The following is a 22,133-nucleotide window of genomic DNA, read 5'->3' on the forward strand; positions in this document are numbered from 1 at the left end:
ATGTAGCATGCACTGCACTTTAACCAATCCATACTTAAAACAATACTGCCTACAGCTACACCTATTCATTGTACATATTGCTGTCAACACTGCCAATTTGCTGTTGTATGTTGTTGTATTTTGCACTCTCTGGAGCCAGCACCTAAGTTTTTCACTCATCATAGCACACGTGCTGCAGATGATGTGACAATAAAAGTGATTTGCCAGTCAGGCACAGAATGAACAAGTATTCCCTGTCTGCTTTACAAATTTTAGAAAAACATTTTGTTGTAATTATGAATATAATACAAATAAAAATAGGCCATTTACAGCTTTTCAAATCTGTGTCTTATCAATATGACCAAAATGACTTTTATAATTAATTATGTAAGAAAGTCTGAAAACTGGACTGACACCGTTTCAATTTACTATAACTTCTATGTTAAGCGGCTTTGACACAATTTACATTGTAAAAGCACTAGATAAATAAAGATTAATTGAATTGAATCTGCTTAAATGTGTACATGTTAATGGACCGAACAAAATATGATCTGATGTATTTTACATTTAATGTGCATCAAAATTACAGTGTGTGTAGCCAATGTTTCCAGTGTCTCTTCACTTTTCAGCTTTTGATGAGAGTTTTAAGACTTAATGAAAACTAATGTTTTATTTATTTATTTCAGACCAAATTGAAGAGAATGAGGGGAAGTAAAGAGGAAGAACATCATGTCAAAATTGAGGAAAAAACTCATTTACAAACTGATAGTATTTTGAAAAGAAGAGATGAGAATTGTTTCATCTGCACTCAGTGTGGAAAGAGTTTTGGAAGAAAAGGCTATCTAAAGATTCACATGATGATCCACACTGGAGAAAAACCATTCACATGCACCCAGTGTGGTAAGAGTTTCAACCAATCATCAAACCTTAATAATCACTTGAAGATCCACACTGGAGAGAAACCATTCACATGCACTCAGTGTGGTAAGAGTTTCAGCCATTCATCAAACCTTAATAATCACTTGAAGATCCACACTGGAGAGAAACCATACACATGCACTCAGTGTGGGAAGAGTTTCAGCCATTCATCATCCCTTAATCGACACATGACGATCCACACTGGAGAGAAACCATTCACATGCACTCAGTGTGGTAAGAGTTTCAACCAATCATCAAACCTTAATAATCACTTGAAGATCCACACTGGAGAGAAACCATTCACATGCACTCAGTGTGGGAAGAGTTTTAGCCAATCATCATCCCTTAATCTACACATGATGAGCCACACTGGAGAGAAACCATTCACTTGTACTTAAGCTGCAGTCACACTTTTCTCCCCACAGACTTCCATTCATATGCACGCGAATGCGTCAGACCGGAAATGCCAGTTCGTGCGTCACGTTTTGCAGTTCACTACGTTGCAAAGTTCAAGCTTGGTGAACTCTGATCTGCGAAATCGCATCACTTGACTGTGTGAGACCAATCGAATATCAAAACATGACCTCTCGGGACTGAAATTTTAAATATGGACCAATCGCTCACTTTTTATTGTTAATTACTCTCATATAAAGAAACTGTTGCAGCAAGTGTTGAAGAGAAGTTATTTTGTTCCTGTTTGTTGTTTTATTTATTGTAAACATTTTTGTGAACATTTTTATTGTTTTGTTATTTTTTAACAGGATAAAGGGTCCAAACGCTGAGAAAAACTATATATAATAAGTCATGACTAGTTGGTGGAAATAAACATGTAGTAGTAATGAACACTTTTTAGTTGAAGGGCACCTATTTTACCCCCTTTTCAAGATTTAGGATAAGTCTTTTATGTCTGTAAAGTTTCAGCTCAAAACACCCATCAGATTATTTGTTATACCTATTATAATGTTGAGATTTACTGCTTTAAACACTTAAGTCTTAGTAAGTATTTTTATTGTCTTAAAATGTTTAGAGTAAAGGTTTTGATCAGCTCCAAATACTGAATATATGTGTGTCTGTGTATGTGAGAAAGTGGAAAATGAGGGAGAAATGTATCAATAAGTCATGACTGCAACAGTAAGTGACAAAAAGACTTTTATTTTGGCGTGGCGTCTAATGTCATAAGTCTGCGCCGCTCCCGCGTTGTGATTCAACTGGAGAAAGGTTTGTTTTAAAGCGTTTACACTTATACATAGATATAAACATTAGATGTCGCCTACCCTGTTGTTATCTATTAGAAGGGATACGTCAATAGAGCCGCCATTTTAGTACAGGGTAGCGCTCCTTTGAAATGAATGCGGGACCCAGCTGCAGTGGAGGACTGTGGCCATCCAGAGCCAGAGATATACACTTCTATCTATGATCAGGAGTTTTCCCAGAGGTCAGTATTGCAATTTTTTTTAAATTACAAAACTTATCATTTTACATCACTTTTCTACGTTGATCGATAAGTGATCGCTCAGGCATTCCTGACAAAAAGCTTGTGCTTGTGTGTATGGAAATTTACTATACACACTCCCTGTTACATTTGATCTTATCTGTGTCCTGAAACACACACCCTTCTCCTGCTTTCACTTCTCATACTGACGGAGGGAGCGATTCGTTTGTGAATGAATCTCCGTTATGAACGACTCCTTCACTAGCCGACAATAATACAAGTTTCTAGCATCACAGCATCTCGTTGTCATATTTCTTTTGCTTTGTTTGCTGATTTTATTCAACAAAACTAGCATAAGCTGAGTGTTTAGTGCGAGTTGGTGCTACTTTGCCTTATGGTGAATGCAGTAGGTGACTGTATTATCATCAATAACGTTATCTGTTTAGCACAAAAGTTCATAACATACAAATCGTAAGAAACGAAATCTTACCTGTATCTACAGGTAAGAGTAAATACAGTGTTACGTTCTTGTTGTGTTAAGGGCTGTAAGTTAATGGCAAATCACGCGATCGAAAAGGTAAACAAATTATCCCGACGACAGATATATTAAATTTCCCACTCAGAAGAAAGGATATTGACACTGTAGCGGTGCATTGGGTGTCTTGGCCTGCTGGACTGAGACGCAAATATATCTTTTGCTGGCATATCTCCGTTTATGCTCTCGACATTTTCACAAAGGTAAGTACTTAAGAATATTTAAGTAACTTTACAATTGTCATTGCTTGAGCTTCAAATATTTAATTTAATTGAATGTAACACATTAGTTTTGGGGGTAGAACTGCATTTAAATCTTAACGAGCCAACTTAGTTCATATGGATTTAAGATTGTGCAGTAATTGATTGTTAAAATATTGTAAAATACTTTTTAAATCTTAGTTACAACTTACATTAACAAAGGCAAAACTATCCCATGAACTGCCAATATATAGACAGCATGTTACATGTGCCACAAGAGACAGTAACATATTGGATCACTGCTATACCACAATAATGGCCCGTTTCCACTGAGTGGTACGGTTCGGTTTGGTACGCTTTTATGGCCGTTTCCACTGTCAAAAGGCGTACCGCACCGTACCGTACCGTACCACTTTTTCGGCACCCTTTCGAAAGGGTACCAAACACGAGAAAGGGTACCAAAAGGCGGAGCCACACGCGCAGCTGAATGCTATTGGTTTACAGAGATATGTCATTTGCTTACGCAAAAAGCTAGAATGAAAACAAAAAAACCCGCCATGTTTGAAATACACAGCGAGAGATTATAGTGGAATTATAAATACATATAATAACGAGCCATGGTCGATCTGACGCATCTTGCCATCATTGCTTCAGAAAGTGATACAGTAACACTGACAAAGCGCCGCATCAATCTCTTTGCGTCACAGTTTATGAAGCGTAGTAGTGGCCCTGCAACCTTAAGGGGCACTGTAGACTGCAAGGTTTGAGGCGTTTGCGCAACATCAAGGCATTGTCCACAGCAACTCGGAAAAGCATGTGTTCAAAACAATGGACGTGGGCTTTAAAGCAAGTGCACCGAAACGGGATCAAAAGAATTGTCTTGGAATGCCATGTAGTAGAAAGTCCTGAGATGCCGTTTATATTTAATTCAATGGGATTCGCAGGGCTTTTCGGCTAATCCTTTTACAACGTCAAGTCATGACATTTGACGGATCCACTTCAAACGTCAAGCGATAATGTGACAGGAATGGGAGCATCTTTCCATCATTGCTTCAGACTCAGGAGATGTTCTTGGAACGTCACGCCGCTTGCCCTCCAGAGGAGCTGTAGCTTTTTTTGCCCCCAGGAAGCATAAACGGCAAGGAAGGTAATACAGTATGCCGCCCGGTCACCTTAGTGCTCCCGTGTGCCAAAAGGTACGACCTTGCCCCGTGTGAGGCTCAAACTCACGACCTTCACATTGTGAGACTAACGCACTGCCTACAGAGCCAACGAGACGGCCTGCTGGAGCTGGGCAAGCTGTGAAACACCAGCTTCCATGTTATGGTGCTGCGATGTGGCTCCTAGGAGACAGCTCCGGCTAAGTGTGCTAGTCAGGATGTCCGAGCGGTCTAAGGTGCTGCTTTAAGGTCACAGTCTCCCCTGGAGGTGTGGGTTCGTATCCCACTTCTGACAAACCTAATCTTTGGCTGTGCGTTCAGGCTCAAGTATTTAACTCTCTTGCGCCATGTCCGAGTGATACAGTAACACTGACAAAGCGGCACATCAATCTCTTTGCGTCACAGTTTACGAAGCATAGCAGTGGCCCTGGCAACCTTAATGGGCACTGTAGACCGCAAGTTTTGAGGCATTTGCGCAACATCAAGGCATTGTCTACAGCAACTCGGAAAAGCATGTGAACAAAACAATGGACGTGGGCTTTAATGCAAGTGCATCGAAAGGGAATCAAAAGAATTGCCTTGGAATGCCATGTCGTGGAATGTCCTGAGATGCCGTTTATTTTTAAGGCAATGGGATTCGCAGGGCTTTTCGACTAATTCTCTTACAACGTCAAGTCCTGACATTTGACTCTTTGTAGGAAAGAGAAGAAAAAAAGTGGTGTCAGTCAATCAACGCATATTTTTCAACACGCATGTGAATGCGCATCTGAATGTGCGCTTCTGGATGCGGTGGTTCCTATCTCCGGATGATGGGCACAAGTATCGCATCACAGGTCTGGGGGTCCAGCATGTCGATGCAGTGCCCGCGGACAGCTCATGCTCTCACTGTGAGGACGTGGCTGTTGCACAGCTGAGATCTCAGGCTCAAGTATTTAACTCTCTGGCGCCATGTACGAGTGATACAGTAACACTGACAAAGTGCCGCATCAATCTCTTTGCGCCACAATTTATGCAGTGTAGCAGTGGCCCTGGCAGCGTTAATGGGCACTGTAGACTGCAAGGTTTGAGGCGTTTGCGCAACATCAAGGCATTGTCCACAGCAACTCGGAAAAGCATGTGTTCAAAACAATGGGCGTGGGGTTTAAAGCAATTGCACCGAAACGGGATCAAAAGAATTGTCTTGGTATGCCATGTAGTGAAATGTGCTGAGATGCTGTTTATTTTTAATTCTATGGGATTCGCAGGGCTTTTCGGCTAATCCTCTTGCAACGTCAAGTCATGACATTTGACGGATCTACGTCAAACGTCAAGCGATAACGTGACAGGAATGGGAGCAACTTGCCATCATTGCTTCAGACTCAGGAGATGTTCTTGGAATGTCACGCCGCATGCCCTGCAGAGGAGCTCTAGCTTTTTTTTGCCCCCGGGAAGCATAAACGGCATGGAAGGTAATAAAGTACGCCGCCCGGTCACCTAAGTGCTCCCGTGTGCCAAAAGATACGACCTTGGCCCGTGTGAGGCTCGAACTCACGACCTTCAGATTATAAGACTGACGTGCTGCCTACAGTGCCAACGAGGAGGACTGTTGGAGCTGGGCAAGCTGTGAAACACCAGCTTCCATGTTATGGTGCTGCGATGTGGCTCCAAGGAGACAGCTTCGGCTAAGTGTGTATGTCAGGATGGCCGAGCGGTCTAAGGTGCTGTGTTCAGGTTGCAGTCTCCCCGGGAGGTGTGGGTTTGAATCCCACTTCTGACAAACACAGTCTTTGGCTGTGTGCTCAGCCTCACACAGCTGGTGCAGTGAAGCTGCCCTAAAACGGTGTGTTGTTTGATTGGGCTCATACCAATCCCCATGTGGGAAAGAGAAGAAAAAAAGCTGTGTCAGTTAATTGACAGTAAAATTATCAGAATATAACTGTTCAAAATTATAAAGTTGATTTATTATGTTTAAGACATGTGCTTGTCATCTGTTTATTATTAGACCATTTGTTTTCACTGGTGAAATTAGAATTTTGTCATTATCAACCACCTAGCAACACCTTAGCAACCACATAGCAACCACTTAGCAAGGCCTTAGCAACCGCCCAGCAACACCTTAGCAACTGCCTAGCAACACTGTAGCAACCGCCTAGCAACATCTTAGCAACCGCCTAACAACACCTTTGCAACCGCCTAGCAACACCTTAGCAACCACCGAGCAACACCATAGCAACCATCTAGCAACACCTTAGCAACTGCCTAGCAACCACCTAGCAACACCTTAGCAACAGCCTAGCAACACTTTAGCAACCATCTAGTAACATCTTAGCAACCGTCTAGCAACACCTTAGCAACCACCAAGCAACTCCTTAGCAACCACCTAGCAACACCTCAGCAACAGCATAGCAACACCTTAGCAATCGCCTAGCAAAACCTTAGCAACTGCCTAGCAGCCACATAGCAACCACCTTAACAACCGCCTAGCAACACCTTAGCATTCACCTAGCAACACCTTAGCAAAACCTTTTATGTTTTACAATAGGATATGTCATATTTTTTATAATATTAGTAAAGCAAACACAGGCTCTATATTTGCCATTTACATATATTTCAGTTAATATGGAAAACGAGTGCATGTTTTCACCAAAACTAATATTGGATTTTATTTTAAATGCTTGTGTAAAACAATATAGTTTGCACAAAGAAATGATGGGGTTCTTCTCTAAAGAAGTTTTATAATCCACCCTGTTTAGAGTGTCATTATGGGCATTTTACGTTATAACTAACATGGTTCAAGTGATGGATCTGCGACAGAGAAACTAGGGGTTTTGGGAAACACTCCTCATTACATTACAACAATGCATCGTACTATGATAGTTCAACCGCAAGTTGTTTGGGAAATGCACCCCTGCCTAATTAACCTAATTAAGCTTTTAATTGTCACTTTAAACTGTTTTAAAGCGTCTTGAAAATTATCTAGTAAAATATTATTTACTAAAAAAACTCTGACGTCCATTACAGAGGACAAAGCTTTCCTTTGGGAATCCAGATGCACCTCACTTGCATGATGCTGCAGAGGCAGAGCTAGAGGAAGTTGAAGACAAATATGCTACCGCTGACGTTCATCCCAAAAAGTGCCCAAGTCAATTTGAGATAAATTTGTTGAAAGAGGAGTAGAACAAAATAAAACCAGGAGAAGGAAAAGGATACAGAAAACTGAAATATGGCATCTTCCTATAATAGAGCAATTAAAATGCAATGAAGAAAAAGACTTCGTCCATATTGGCATGGAAAGGCCACTTGTAAATTTCCTGGATGCACAAAGTTTAATTTGTTAATTTTGGAAGAACCCGAGGAAAATGCTAACTCTCTTATGGTTACTGTACAAGTGTCAGGCCAAGTGGACCATTCCAATGGGCTTACATTCCGAAGCCGTACCAGTGCAAGTGAAAGGGAAGCACTAAAGGGCAAGTTGGCTGTATTCACACCCATTCATCTTCACACCAAAAAAATGCTTCTGTTGATGAGCAAAAGCTAATTAAGAGAAACACAAACGAGGTACCTCCACTCACTCACAGTGCTGCAAAAGATTTCCAGCGAAATAAACCTTGAAAACAGAATGGACACAAATCCTTTTCTGGACTGCATGAAAATCCAAGAAGAACAAGACCTTAACCATGAGTTCAGTCATCTAAACCATTATTATCTGCAGTTTGTGGCACTTTCCCCATTCATCACTCACATGTACAGAACTGATCAGCTACAACTTTTAAACAACTTCCAAAAAAAGGCCCTCTTCGCTTATACCTGGATGCAACAGGAACAGTTGTTGCTAATTCAAGGAATGTTAAGTATGTACTGTACTATGCCCTTTGTTCTGCTGCAACATCAACAACAGGGCCAACAGTTGTTCCAGTTGCTGAAATGCTCTCATCTGACCAGAGCACACCATCCATTCAGCACTGGCTAACATGTCTTTCACGGGACTTTTTAAAAATTGTTTAAAAAACACCTACAACCGGAGAAAATTGAAACTGATTTCAGCTGGGCAACAATACATGCATGTGTACATGCTTTCTGCCAGCAAACAATACACAAATACTTGCAGCAGTGTCTTCTGGTGTGTGATGGAAAAGAACATTGCTCATTCCCTGTAGTGCACATTTGTGCAGCACACATGCTCAAAATATTCTGCTGCAAGGTAGCCGGTATAAAAACATCAAAACCCACCAAACAGCTTTTCATATACTCTATGGCACTGATGCTGAATGCCACAACACTACAGGAGATTCAAGCACTGGTTAGGAACATTTTCACTGTTTTTACAGAGGAAAAAACAACATGCTGCCAGGATAGTCTAAAAAATCTGCAGAATGCAATCCAAAACCAGGCCATTGTTGTGGATTGGGAAACCTCAGAAGTGGAAGAGAAGGATTTCTATGCAGAGACATCACAAAAGACCATCAGGCATGACTCTCCCTTTGTTCAAGTGTTTGAATCTCCTCTCAGATAGGAGAAAACATTTGAAACATAAAACCATTGTTGCTCCCTCAAATCCCTACCACTGACCACTTTTAATTAATGTGCTTAGGTCATACATAGGCACATTAACCCTTTGTGACAAGCATCATGTTGAAACACCTTGGTTAGACTCGTGACACCAACGCAGCAACCGAAAATTGGTTCAGGACAACAAAAACAATAGTCTTGAAAATTAAACTACACAGGCGGCCAGGAGATTTCATACAGGTAATGCATGAATTCATCTCTGGTCGCCTGAGTGGTATTCGGATAACTGCAACCCGAAAAAATACTACTGAGGACAAAGAAATAGAAATTGACCAAACACTGAGTCAGGAGGAGAAATCGAGAAGAAAGACACAGAAAAAAAATCTAAATACTACAACCCCCCAAAGACTCAAGAAGTGACAGTCAAGGAAGAATCTTTTGCATCTCCTCCATGGTCTTTGACACTGACCGACACATGTACCATTGATAATCTGTTGTACATCATGCACCTAACTTTCAGGGACAGACCACTCATTCTTCATGAAGTTGAGGAAATAAAAACAAAAGACAAGTGGATAGATACATTGCTTGAGGTTCATCAGAAGTTCTTGGCAGGCCAGTGGTCTCAGGGGAAGCTCTTATGGCTAAAGGGAATGGAGAGATTTGAAGGAAAGGATCGATGGGATGCTTTTGGAACAGAAGATGACTTTGTTGTGTGTCGCCTTGACTACATTCATGCAACGGAAAGAATGTTGGTGTGTGATGCACCCAAATGCCCTTCTCCTCAAATCCAAAAGCCTTCCTGGAATGTTGGTGTTGTGTCAGTCATTAAAAGCATTTTTAAACCAACAATTTTGGTTTTGTCATAATACCAATGGAAATGTTACTTTAAATATTAATAATTCATTTCTATTGTCTTTAAGATGCCATGACTTCTCTGAGCTGCAATTATCCATTGACAACTGGGAGGTTTATGGGAAGACATTCAAGTGTCAAGAAAAGCACAGGTATGCAAAACGTTTAAAAAGTTATCCTTCATTGGATTAACACATTGCCTGCAAGAAAATGTCAAAATATATTTGACACATACAAACACCTATAAAGCACTGCACAGGATGACATCTATGGTTTTTTAATATTCAGTGTTTTTGATTGTTATTATAATAAAACAACATATTTAATGCTTCTGTTTCACTGTTTATTTTTGACATGCACAGTAATGGTATGCCCAGGATGGAGCACCTACACAAACCAGAGGTTTATTCATGAAATTCCTCCTTTTGTGGTCATAGCAGTCTATTCTACAGTCTACAGTAATGGGCATCCGGAACTGCAGCCACCAATGCTTCCTTTATCGGTGCTAAATTGTGGCGAAAGGCAAGACTAACTAGTGAACATCCTACCTGCTGTTGAGCTCTGTTTGATTCCAATAAATCATCCTGTTATTACTTGCAATTGGGTTCCTTAGATTTCATGACACATACGGCAAGCAACACCAACTGCATCAATTTTACTCCCTGTTTTAGAACAAACCAATTGATATGCAGGCGTGAAAACATTCATCATACAAGAAAAATAGCTAAAGTAACAGGTTTCGCCAACGTTCGTCATGAATTAAAGCGCATCTTTATGTCTGAGCTTTGATATGAATCAGCAATGACTTAGAAGAGAGGGGCACAACAGCGGCCATACCGATTTAAACAGGACCCGGTGCCCCTGTGGCCCCAGCCCTAGATCAGCCCCTGAATTGTATATACCACCAACCACACAATTCAAAATATCAAATGCACACCAAACCATTGGTTCAGACTTGGCAATACCAGTAAGCAAGTGATGTCACGCAATTCTTACAATAAAACAACACCAACTTCTCAAAAAATAAATAAATAAATAACAGCACATATAAAGGAAAAGAATAAAAAACAAAATAATAACACTTTATACAAAAATCACATCACTCAGTATCACAAAGTAATAAACACACGAGACTAACGATGGTTACAGATGGCAACATGCACAGGTAGTTTGAGGACTTGAGTAAATCATACAAAGACAGCGCACATGAATTGGCCCCTGATGATGTGGAATTCGAAGCGCCAAATTCCGATACACGCACACATGGAAATATAACTTCCGAAAAAGGCCAGATGCCACTCAAGCTACAGCAAAGCAGCAGCTAGCAGACTCTGCTAAACTACAACTCCTTAAAACTCTATTCTTTTTTTCCTACATATACTCTAACATGGAAGACTTACCTTTGGAATTAGCTATACATTGTACACCATAAACCGGCCGTGCCCAATCAAGTTAATTTCAGGCATCCACAACTGTCCTTAAGAGAAAAATACACTCATTTAAGCTTAATAATCCATTCCATCTTACAGCTTCCAACATGCTTTATTCACTGAAGGGCTAGTGGAGAGAGTCCCATCAACAGGTCAAAACAACAACATGCCAACCATATATATATATATATATATATATAGAGAGAGAGAGAGAGAGAGAGAGAGAGAGAGAGAGAGAGAGAGAGCGAGAGATACTTTCACTAATTAAATATGAAGTACATGATAATATTTATCAACACCAACTAGCCTCCAATAAAAAAATACATTATGCAGCATTAACCTACCACTTATTGCTGCACACCTCATGGAGCACAATTGAACTCAGTGAACTCAACGGTGATGTTAAACTCTTCATTGAATGATGTTGAACAGAGGACACTTTGAGCGGATTATTCTTGTTTACAGTTAACAGATGCTTTTTATGAACAAAACAAAAATTACATCTTTTTAAATAAGAAAACTGCAATAATAGGCATAAACCAGGTTTAAAAGATGCATTGACATCTATACGAGGCTTTAAGCATCGTCAAGGGGCACCACGTCCTCATACTGATGCGCAAGGTGCTTGACCATGCTTCAGATTTTGATGCCTTCAGGGTGAGAGTAACCATAACTTCTGCTTCAAACATGGTTTTGCTTCTCACCCTAAAGAGTTTTACTCAATAATTAATGCTATTCCTAAAAACATCATAGTGTTGATCAGAGGTATTCTTTCACACTATTCTGTAGTTTTCTCTTCATCTGTTTTTGGCCACTTAATGTTTTAGACACAAAATGTAATAAGTTTTTAAGAAATATTCTTATTCAAAGGCTTCATCCTAATCAGCTCAGACCTCATTTTATTTGTAAAGATTTTAACCCTCTAACGCATGCATTATGATAAATCTGTAAAAAAAAAAAAAAAAATTTTAGGGTACTTTGTGAAGTTTCATAAACTAATTTCGGGAGGAGCATGTGATATGATTGAGCACGTCTGGCCACTCATCTGTAATCAGTAATAATCCAATCAGAGTGATCCTAGTTTAGTATAAATGGATCATTTTCTCCCTAATGTTTTATTTTCATTTGGAAGAATCCCCCCTTCCACCCCTTCTCCTCCTTTTCCTCCCTTTTCTAAAAAGGGGGAGCTCTCGAGACCTACCTGATCTCGGATCTCCTGATATGCTTATCGACCGGGCGGGAGCCCTGGGCTCAAATATCTCCGAGCTCAGGGTTCTCTCCCGGGACAGCATGCCAAACCTGCTTTATACGCCAAGCATATCTAAGTGGGAACTCTTGAAATGATATGTTTCCATAAAGCAACAACGTCCAACAGTTGATCTAACTCAGAAATTTCAAATTTAAAACTTTCCTAATAATTAATAATTTTGTTGTATAAAATGATTTAATTGGTGTTGCAGCATTATAAGCTTTAACACAGAACTTATAAATGACACCTTATACATACCTTTCCACAACTCCTATTCCAACAGCTTTCATTTGTTCTTTTCTTTTTAGCTGAAATTTTTAAAAACAAACCTAATATTGTATTATCATATATACAACATAAAATCTCCAGTAAATACTATAACAAATAAATAACAAGTCTAGTATTTCCAGATGCATCAGAATAATGTAGCTACTAGCTAACAATGTTTATATATTATACTAAATACTATACTACGCCTGTCTTATCTGCATCTGAGCTAACTTACCTGAACTGTCTCTATCAAATGTCCAGTTTGCATCATTCTCATGGTCACTTAAACCCATCTCATCCTCATTTTCATCTGCAGGAAGAGTCCTTTTCTTCTTTCACTTACCATAGAACATGGTGGTGCTCGCTAATACACTGTTCCCTGTATTCATATCTATTCAAAAATAGTATTGCCATTAAAACTAGATTTTATCCATAATGCAAATGCCATTAACACATGACTAATCAACATTATATTACTAGCTTTCATGTTGTTATTGTTACAACTTAAAAGTTCACAGCTGACTTTGCTAGCTAGCTAACCCATTGCAATATTGCACATTCCACTATTGCACAGTGTTGCCATTTGGTAACACATAAGGTTGATCGATTTACAAAAAAACTAATTTGATAAAAAAAAAATTGAGTTGTGAATATGTCATCATGACTAACTGGAGGTGATGTTTCAGATTTTTTTTGTGGATCTGACATAATTTGATCCTGTTTTTCTTGACGTTTACATTTGCATTTAGCAACTCCTCACAATAAACATCAGTCTGTCAGAAATCGTGCTAGAGAAAAACACAGCATGTCATGTGACTTAACCAAAGCACATCATATGTTGGTCTTAAAGAAACAGTGGCAGGGAAATGAACATAAGTATCATGTTGCCATATGGTTAAGCCGTGCAGTAGAGGGTTAATTCATAGGAATTAGAAAAAATAAGAACAAGTTACATTTCTTATCTAATTCTCCCCAAAATTAAAGAGCTTCAGTTTAAAATGATTAATGATGTGTATCCATCAAAAGAATTCCTGAGATTAAAATGTGATACTGAGGATAACTCTTGTCAATTGTCAATGTTGTGAGAGTGATATTGAAACCACTGAACATATTTTCTACAATCGCATTTACTCATGTACATGGCAGAATGTCTCATGTCAATATCCATGTAAAAGCTTTTTGCTATAAACTAATTAAACTTGGTGTAACTAAAGAACATTGTACACAGCATTACCTGGTTAACAACCTTTATGCTTTGCCAAATTCTTCATTCATAAATGCAGGTTTTTGTAGTATTGGTATTAGCATGTAAGCTAACAAATCACTCATGTTTGCATTCACAATAGCGACACTGGGTTTCCCATACACTGATTTATTTGTAGGAATGTGTGAGTTTTCACATGAACGTATCTTTAAAGTCAACCAGTTGTCTACAGAAAAGTTTAATTATCTTTATGAAGAAAACTTGTTTCTTTTTTCAAATTAGTCAATCAAAATAAATGTGTAGTGTTTGAGTCTTCATTTGTTACCCACAACGCATCAAGATTAGATCAAGTCAAAATCTCATAATCTGACAAATCTGATCTGTCGTAACTGGCAAATGGCATTGTGTAGTCTGAACAGAGCTTTAGGGAGTCTGCATCAGTCGGTCACTGTCATTGCCTTATGGCGAGTTCACACCACACAAGTTTAGCCGGACTTTCATTCGCCAACAAGACAATCAAACAATGTGAATAATTAAAAACACAATCTAAGGGTGTAGGACAGTGTTCCCTGTATCTCCACAAACATTTTCTCCTCTCTAATCTTTCTAATTCTCTTTTCAAAGCTGACCATTTGATTGGTAAATTAATAAAGAATTTGCAAGTGTGCACAAATATGATTATTGGTTCATAATAAGTTGAAACACATTGTTAGATTTTGCTGTACTTGACTAAACTGTTCTTGGGTGGCTCACCAATATATAAATGACTCTAATACATAAAGTAAGCAAGCTGACCAAAGTTCTTATGGGGAGAAAACTTTATTGAAGACAATAGTGCAGTTTCTCATCAGTGATCTTCAAGTAAGAGATTACCCAACTGCTTTGGTTGGGTCACAATTCTTGAGTTCCTGTAGGTGTGTGCATGTGAAACAAGCCACACAGTCTGTCAACATATAGAGTTATTTTGCATTCTTGAAGCCCGGTAGCAACTCTCACAACCCGGTACTGGGCTGTGATCCCTGATCTACACTACAAAACAGTTGTCAAAATCTTCACCCCTCTTCAGTTATTGAGTTTACATCTTCAGGTGTTCAAAGGGTTTCATTTCCAGTAACTTGATATGTATTCAAGAGTTCACACTTGTTTGGTATGCTGTCCCGGGAGAGAGCCCTAAGCTCATAAGATCCTCAAGCCCTGGACTCCCTTGCGTTAGCAGGGAGAGAGGGGAGTTTGAGCTCTGGTAGATCTTGATGAAATCCCCAGACTTGTTTCTGTTCTAATGACAGATATAGAGATGGCTAAAGGAAGATATTTGGCTTCTAAGAGCTCGACTATGGGCAACTCATTTGGCACCAATCTAGAAAGGAGGGAGAGTAGGGGTGGGAGAGGGATTCTTCAAGATGAAGATAACTGAAGTAAGAAACTCTGATTATTTATAGTGAGTCAGGATTCATCTGATTGGTGAATCATGTGTTAGCTTATGCAGGACCAGCCGTGGACAATCATAAGCATGTGATCCTCTCAAAAGTAGTTTATAAATAAACTTCTGGTGAATGAACAACCAAACTACATGAAAAAGGTTCCGTTTTGAATTTACCTGTGTTTGTGTGGACAAGGCCTAAATGTTGAGGACTCTGCTCTCCATTGTGAAGCTTCATGTGAGCGCTGAGGCTTCTTTTATGTTTTAAGTCCTTTCCACACTCACTGCATCTAAAACGCTCTACTGAGTGAATCATCATGTGTCGCTTTATGGCGTCTTTGCGTGTGAGACTCTTTCCACACTGACCACATGTGAACACTAGGGTTCCAGTGTGACCATTCATGTGATTTATGAGGCTAGGTTTGGTTGTGAAGCTCTTTCCACACTCAGCACATGCAAACAGCTTCTCTCCGGTGTGAGTTCTCTTGTGGTGATTGAGTGTGCTTTTACATCTGAAACCTTTACCACACTCTGTGCATCTGTAAGGTTTCTCTCCAGTGTGAATCCTCATGTGTTTATCGAGTGTGGTTTTATTTAGGAAACTTTTACCACACTCTGTACATCTGTAAGGTTTCTCTCCAGTGTGAGTTCTCTTGTGGTTATTGAATGTGGATTTATATGTGAAATGTTTACCACACTCAGTGCATGTGTAAGGTTTCTCTCCAGTGTGAATCCTCATGTGGAGGTCAACGTTTTGTTTTTTAGCAAAACTTTTCCCACACTGTGTGCAAGTAAATATTTTTCGTTCATTGTGAGTTCTCATGTAGACTTCAAGGTTGTTATTTTGATTAAAACTCTTTCCACACTGAGGGCAAGAGTAAGGCTTCTCCCCAGTGTGAATTCTCCTGTGCACTGCCAAGTTTCTTGCATGACAGAAGCTTTTTCCACACTGTTTGCATGTGTACGGCCTCTCTCCAGTGTGAATTCTCATGTGGGCTTTAAAGTCATGGATTTTAGGAAAACTCTTTCCACACTGTTCGCAGGTGTAAGGGTTCTCACTAGTGTGAACTCTCATGTGAACATCAAGGTTTGGCTTTTGACTGAAACTCTTTCTACTCTGTTTACAGCTGAAATTACACTCAGATTTGGATTTCAGATGTCTTCCATGTGAAGTCTTTTTAGTCAGTGTGGCTTTTTCATCAGTCGTTATGTCTTGCTGTTTCTCTTCCATTTTATTCCGTTGACGAGTCTCTTCTTTCAGCACCATCAGGTCTTAAACAAACAACAAAAAAGTGAACTTTAGTATGAAGGCACAAAGCGACAAGCATGAAATGGATGTTTCACCCAAAAATTAAAATGACCTTACCCTTAACTCTCCATCTTGTGGTTTTAAATATTTCCTTTCTTCTGGAACACAAAAGAAGCCAGCGTTTTTTCACAATATCTTCTTTTGCGTTCAACAGAATCAAGAAACTCATAAAGGTTTAAAACCACATGAGGGAGAGTAAATGGTCAGGAAATCTTCATTTCTGCATGAACTATCCCTTTAAAGGGTTCCTATTATGAACCTTTTTTTACAAGATGTAAATAAGTCTTTGGTGTTCCCAGAATGTGTCTGAGGTTTCGGCTTAAAATCAGATCATATACCTTGCAGAATATTTAATTTTGGGGGTCAGAGGAAAACCAAGCTCTATTTGTGCCTGTGGCTTTAAATGCAAATGATCAAATGCACTCGCTCTAGATTACTGTTGTGTTCCCTCATGTGTATCTACTACTGGATTTAAACATTTTTCACTTTCTTAGAAGACGTGATTGAGACAAATCCTGCACGTTCATATTAGGTATGCATAATTCACGCTTATATTTGTGAGTTTGCATTATTGTATATAACTAGTGCAAATGCTCCCCAGTACTGGGTTCCAGCTGGAAGGGCATCCGCTGTTTAAAACAAATGCTGGATAAGTTGGTGGTTCATTCCGCTGTGGCGACACCTGATGAATAATGGGACTAAGCCAAAGGAAAATGAATAAATGAACTTATGCAAATGCTTAATGTCACGTTTGCTGTAAACTGGAGCTGATGAGGGGATGGCGAGAGATGACATACTTTGCTACTTGTTTTCATTCAGTTGCACTTTTGTCTTTTTCTTGCCTTTGCGCATGTCCTGAGGCTTAGCTGAAGACTTGCAAGATGACATTTTATATACCTGACGAGATGCAGAAATGCCATCTAAAAAGGTGACCTGCTGTTTGTCCAATGAGGGACAGTGACAACGTAAATATACAAATATTAATGTTAACCTAGGGTTTGGAAATGTGGACCGTCTGTTAATGAACACCAGGTATAGCATGAGCATTGTGGAACGTGATTACAGATAACCCAGGATTCTGTTTATCGAGGGTTAGAATGACCCAGGGTTAAACATTTAAAGTGTGAAAATCCCTAAGAATACTCAGCATCAGATCTCAGGATAACCAGAGTACAATGATAAACAGCCACAATTGTCAAATCATGTCATAGTGACCTGATTTCATATGCTATTGTTTTAACACTTCCAATTCAGTTGACAATTGGAGAAATGACCAGGAGTTATAAACGGCAGAAAACGGTCGCACTACTTGCTCTACAAACAAGTGTGTTCATGACTATACAAAGAAAAAAAAAAAAAATGAAAATTTGACTTTGCAACATCAAGCAGCATTAGGCATGGTGATCAGGTTAAATCATTCAAATGAATCATTGACTTCTGCTGTCTTCTTTTGTTTCAGAAACACAGATTTCTTTACTATTTAAAACTGCATTTTTAGATATTATTTCTGCTGGAGATACTGTCCTAAAAAAACTTAGATATACCTTAGATATACAAGGTTTTAAAAGCTTGACTTTTCCAAACTGTGGTATACCTTGTAAACTGTTATCGTCTCATGCCTAAGCAGCATAACACTGTATTTAGGATCCAAAAATTAATTCTTAAAAAAAAAAATTCAGGCAAAAAGATTCCAATGGCGGCGCCTGCTGGTACAAGAAGAATATGGTCAATACTGACGAACTTTACACTCAAATGTTTGCATATCATCAGCATGCTGTAATCCGTTTCTTATGGAGCAAAAGTCATTTTTAGACTAGTTTGTTGGCCAGTTGTAGTCAGTGCAATGCTAAACGTTATTGTTCCACTATAATTTGTTTGTTTTGTTTCACGTCGTCCCACAGCAACATCATATAGTTTAGAATACTGTACAATGTTTAATATTAATTCATTACTTTAGTGTCCATTCTTTTCAATTTAGTGTCATTCAGCATATTTAATATTGGGGGCGTCCACGCTTTCTGACATACTTTAACCCAGGGTTTCTGCAGGTTTCACCAAGTTAAATGCAAGAATTTTATGACATTTTCAAGACAATTATGAATGAAATGTTAGACTCATAAAGGGAAAGGAATTTTTCAAATGCCCCAGATGGAAAAGATTTTATTTGCTCTATCAAAAAAAATATGATTTAATACATTTGATAATACAATAATAAATGAATGATAAAAAAATTATAATATTTTAGATATTTCTTAGCAAAAGATTTTAAATATTGTGTAAAAACAAGCAAGCTTTACTTGTATCCATACACTTTTCCAAACATAAACTTTCTTTGAAAAAAATCAATAAATAAAATGAACAAATGTTTTAAAAAGTTAAAGACTTTTAAGGCCTAAAATTTAGATTTTGGAATTTAAGACCCCACAGAAACCCTGTTTAAACACAAAAGTCCTGGTAACTAGTTATTATAATAATGATGTCATTCTAACTCAGATACGATCTGTGAGAACTAGTAACAACTACTAGAAACAAGTTTAAACCCATAAAGAAGTTGATAAAAAAGGGAATTGTGATCAACGTGACATATGCAACTGGAAAGTACTAAGCCAACACTATCACTGTAAAAGCAGATAACTTCTATGAGAATACTGTAGGTCAAATATCCTCAGCTCAGTTAAACTTTTTTAATTTATTGTTTTTATTTATTTTATATAGCGCCAGTGCTCAAGGATGCTTTACAAACAGTAGAAGAATAAGAAAAGCAATAACCTTAAGAAGGTAGAGAAAATGGGAGACTAATAATACATAAAAGAATGACAAAAGACACGAGAACAAGTAACAAAGAAACTCATTCCTGTCTTTCAATGAGTGCTTATGTGCATTTAGGAGAACTAGGCAGCACACTCAGGGCTGCAAGATGGATTTAATTTAGTATTCTTATTATTAAAATATATCTGAATGAGGATCAAATGACTGAGTTGGTCTTTGAGAATGAAAATTAACCTGTTTGTTCCTGCAGATCTTCCTGTTTGACTCTGAATGTTTCTTTAATCTTCACATCTTCACTCTCCTCTTTAATAAACACCATCTTTATAACAGTGTGGAGATCAGTCGCTTCAGCAGGAGTTTTTCTCTGAGTTTGGACACTTTATCCTGTTGAACAAATGAACAAAACAATAAAAAATGTTCTGTTTAAAATGAATAAAACAATGAACAGAAACAAAATAACTTCTCTTCAACAGTTTCTTTATTTGAGAGTAATAAACAAAAAGAAATCAGGTAAAAGAGTAAGTCCGAACAAGAAACAATCACCACAAGTTAGCTGAATAAAACTAGTAACATTACTCCATTTCTTATATAGTGATGTATACTTAGAATTGAATGGCATTATGCCATTTAATACATTAAACCTTCATAAAAACACTTACACACATTTATGTTGTTCAACAATAGCCCTCATTACTGTGAGTAAAATAGTACTACGTTGTATAAAGGTTTAAAATAATGTTGTCAACAGCAGGTACAAAACTTAGCATTGAAAAAAATTAAACTTTAATCAATCGATTTATATTTATGTAAACGCTTTAAAACAAACCTTTCTCCAGTCGAATTACAGTGCGGGAGCGGCGCTGCCTTATGACGTCACACGCCAAGCCAAAATAAAAGTCTTTTTTGTTAAGCTTTTTTGCCGCTTCCTCTTGCAGTCATGACTTATTGATACATTTCTCCCATGTTTTTCACTTTACACTATATCTTTACACTTTCTAACATACAAAGACCTACATTCAGCATTTGGAGTTGATCAAAACCTTTACTCTAAACATTTTTAATACAATTAAAAAAATTTTTTAATACACTTAAGGTGCGTTCGACATGAAGCACAGCTGCAGCCGGTGATCAACGAAATTAGTAGGTTCACGGCTCAGAGTTGCGGCAGTCATGATGACCGATCACATTGCGTCATCATCGTTTTTTATTTTATTTATTACAACAAAAGATTTACAGTGCAAATAAAACAGAATACAGTCTCTGCAATCTATAGTTTATTTTTAAACTATAAGAGAATTAAAACTTTCCAATATATATCCTAAAATAAATGAGCTACACTTTTACTAGGTTCCCCAGAAAGAGCAGGATATTCAATGTCAGTTTTAAAACTTGTATATTTTATAAGCATATAAATCATTTTATAATTATTTAATAAAACAGTTCTTTAACTTAATTTGTCAAGAAAGCTTTAGAGTGGCAGGATCAATGATTATAATTATTTAATTTCAAGTCTGTAAGACTTATTTGAGTTAATATTTAGGTTATTCACAAAAATATATAATTTAAATTGTTCATGGAGCTGAATGCAGTAAATAGTCTGTATAAAAAAGGTCGAAAATATACCTGTGCAAACAATCTAGCCTTTATAATCAGATTATTTAACAAATATTTTCATGTAATATTTGCACTTTTTACACTATAAATCTCGTCACTAATGCTAAAGTCTGATAACCTTCTGAAGAAATGATCTTACGCTGACATATTTCCTACTCTTAGTGGCGCATATCCCACACAGTGTGTATTGTATATGGTTGCTATGACTGCTCAAAGCCCTAAACTGACACTTCTGTCACTTACTCACCCTTTGCTTGTAATAGGCCTAAACATGTTTGTTTCTCGTCCTTATGTTTAACACAAAAGAAGGTATTTGTAAGAATGCTGAAAAGCTGTATCCACTGACTTCCAATAGTATTAGTTTTTTCCTGCTATAAAAGCTGTTACACCAAATTGTTGTGATGACGCAACCGCGGCTTGCGCGTGTTGTCTGAAACACTTCACTGCACTTGATACACAGTATAAAGATAATTACTATGCGGAAATAAAGCAGCGCGCACATGATATGATACAGACCGTGATGGATGCGGGGACTTTTTTTTCCCATCGCACGCGCAAAGAGAGCTGAAGCAGCGCATAGCGCAGAAGCAACTCGCAGGTGTTTGCCTTCCGGCTGCATCAGCAGCGCACACCTCTGTCTGTTCTAGTTATCAATCTATCTTTCTATTCTTCTTTCTATCTGCACCAGGGCCTTTCTATCCTTAACCTGCAACTCTTTATTTTACAAATTATATATATATCATGAAGAACTGTATGCTTCTCAAGCTTTATGAGAAGTGTCATTCATGTCTTTTCAGGTGCACTCAGAGGACAATCTCCTCTTATATCATGTCATTGATTGTCAGCATGATGTAGGCCTTTGTAATAATATTTATACAATATAGTTATAATGGCATTTATATATGATCAAACTAGTGTGCAACTTAAGCAAAACCAATACTAAAAATGATTGGCCATTAATTAAATTGACTTGAAGCTCTTTAGTTGACTACGAAGTTCTATAGTGAAGTACTGAATACACCTTTTTAAGTTCACAGCTGTCACAGTCAGACCAGGTACTCCACCCTTCCTGATTCCCTGTCTGGTCATCGTCCTGTTCGTCTACTACCAATACTAAAACTGTTTTAAATTTGTTTGTTTTTGTAGTTTGGGCCAAAACAAATGTTTGTTGCATTTTTAATAGTTTAAGTTCATTTGATCAACCTTATAAAATCAGTGGATATTATCAATGCTTATATTGGGTGAAATAAAAGTGCTACCTTTTACTGTAATAAGTCCCCATCCCCAGAAGTGATTAAGGT

At 38.1% G+C, this 22,133-nt stretch overlaps 1 protein-coding gene and 1 non-coding gene across 2 annotated transcripts in view; one reads left to right on the forward strand and one right to left on the reverse strand.

Moving 5' to 3' along the window:
• LOC130222051 (gastrula zinc finger protein XlCGF57.1-like) overlaps positions 1–20,097 on the reverse strand; it is a 429,619-nt gene extending 409,522 nt beyond the window's left edge. Inside the window, exons 1-2 of the mRNA XM_056454676.1 lie at positions 20,045–20,097; positions 19,453–19,602 (exon numbers count right to left, since the gene is read on the reverse strand). Of these exons, the coding sequence (XP_056310651.1) occupies positions 19,453–19,537 (85 nt within the window). The 5' untranslated portion in view covers positions 19,538–19,602; positions 20,045–20,097. The remainder of the gene's footprint in view (positions 1–19,452; positions 19,603–20,044) is intronic.
• trnal-cag (transfer RNA leucine (anticodon CAG)) lies at positions 5,898–5,980 on the forward strand. Its single transcript has one exon. It is a non-coding gene; the product is annotated as a tRNA-Leu (tRNA).
• Positions 20,098–22,133: the final 2,036 nt, after the last annotated feature.

This window comes from Danio aesculapii, chromosome 4 (genome assembly GCF_903798145.1).
Source record: "Danio aesculapii chromosome 4, fDanAes4.1, whole genome shotgun sequence".
Classification (NCBI taxonomy): domain Eukaryota; kingdom Metazoa; phylum Chordata; class Actinopteri; order Cypriniformes; family Danionidae; genus Danio; species Danio aesculapii.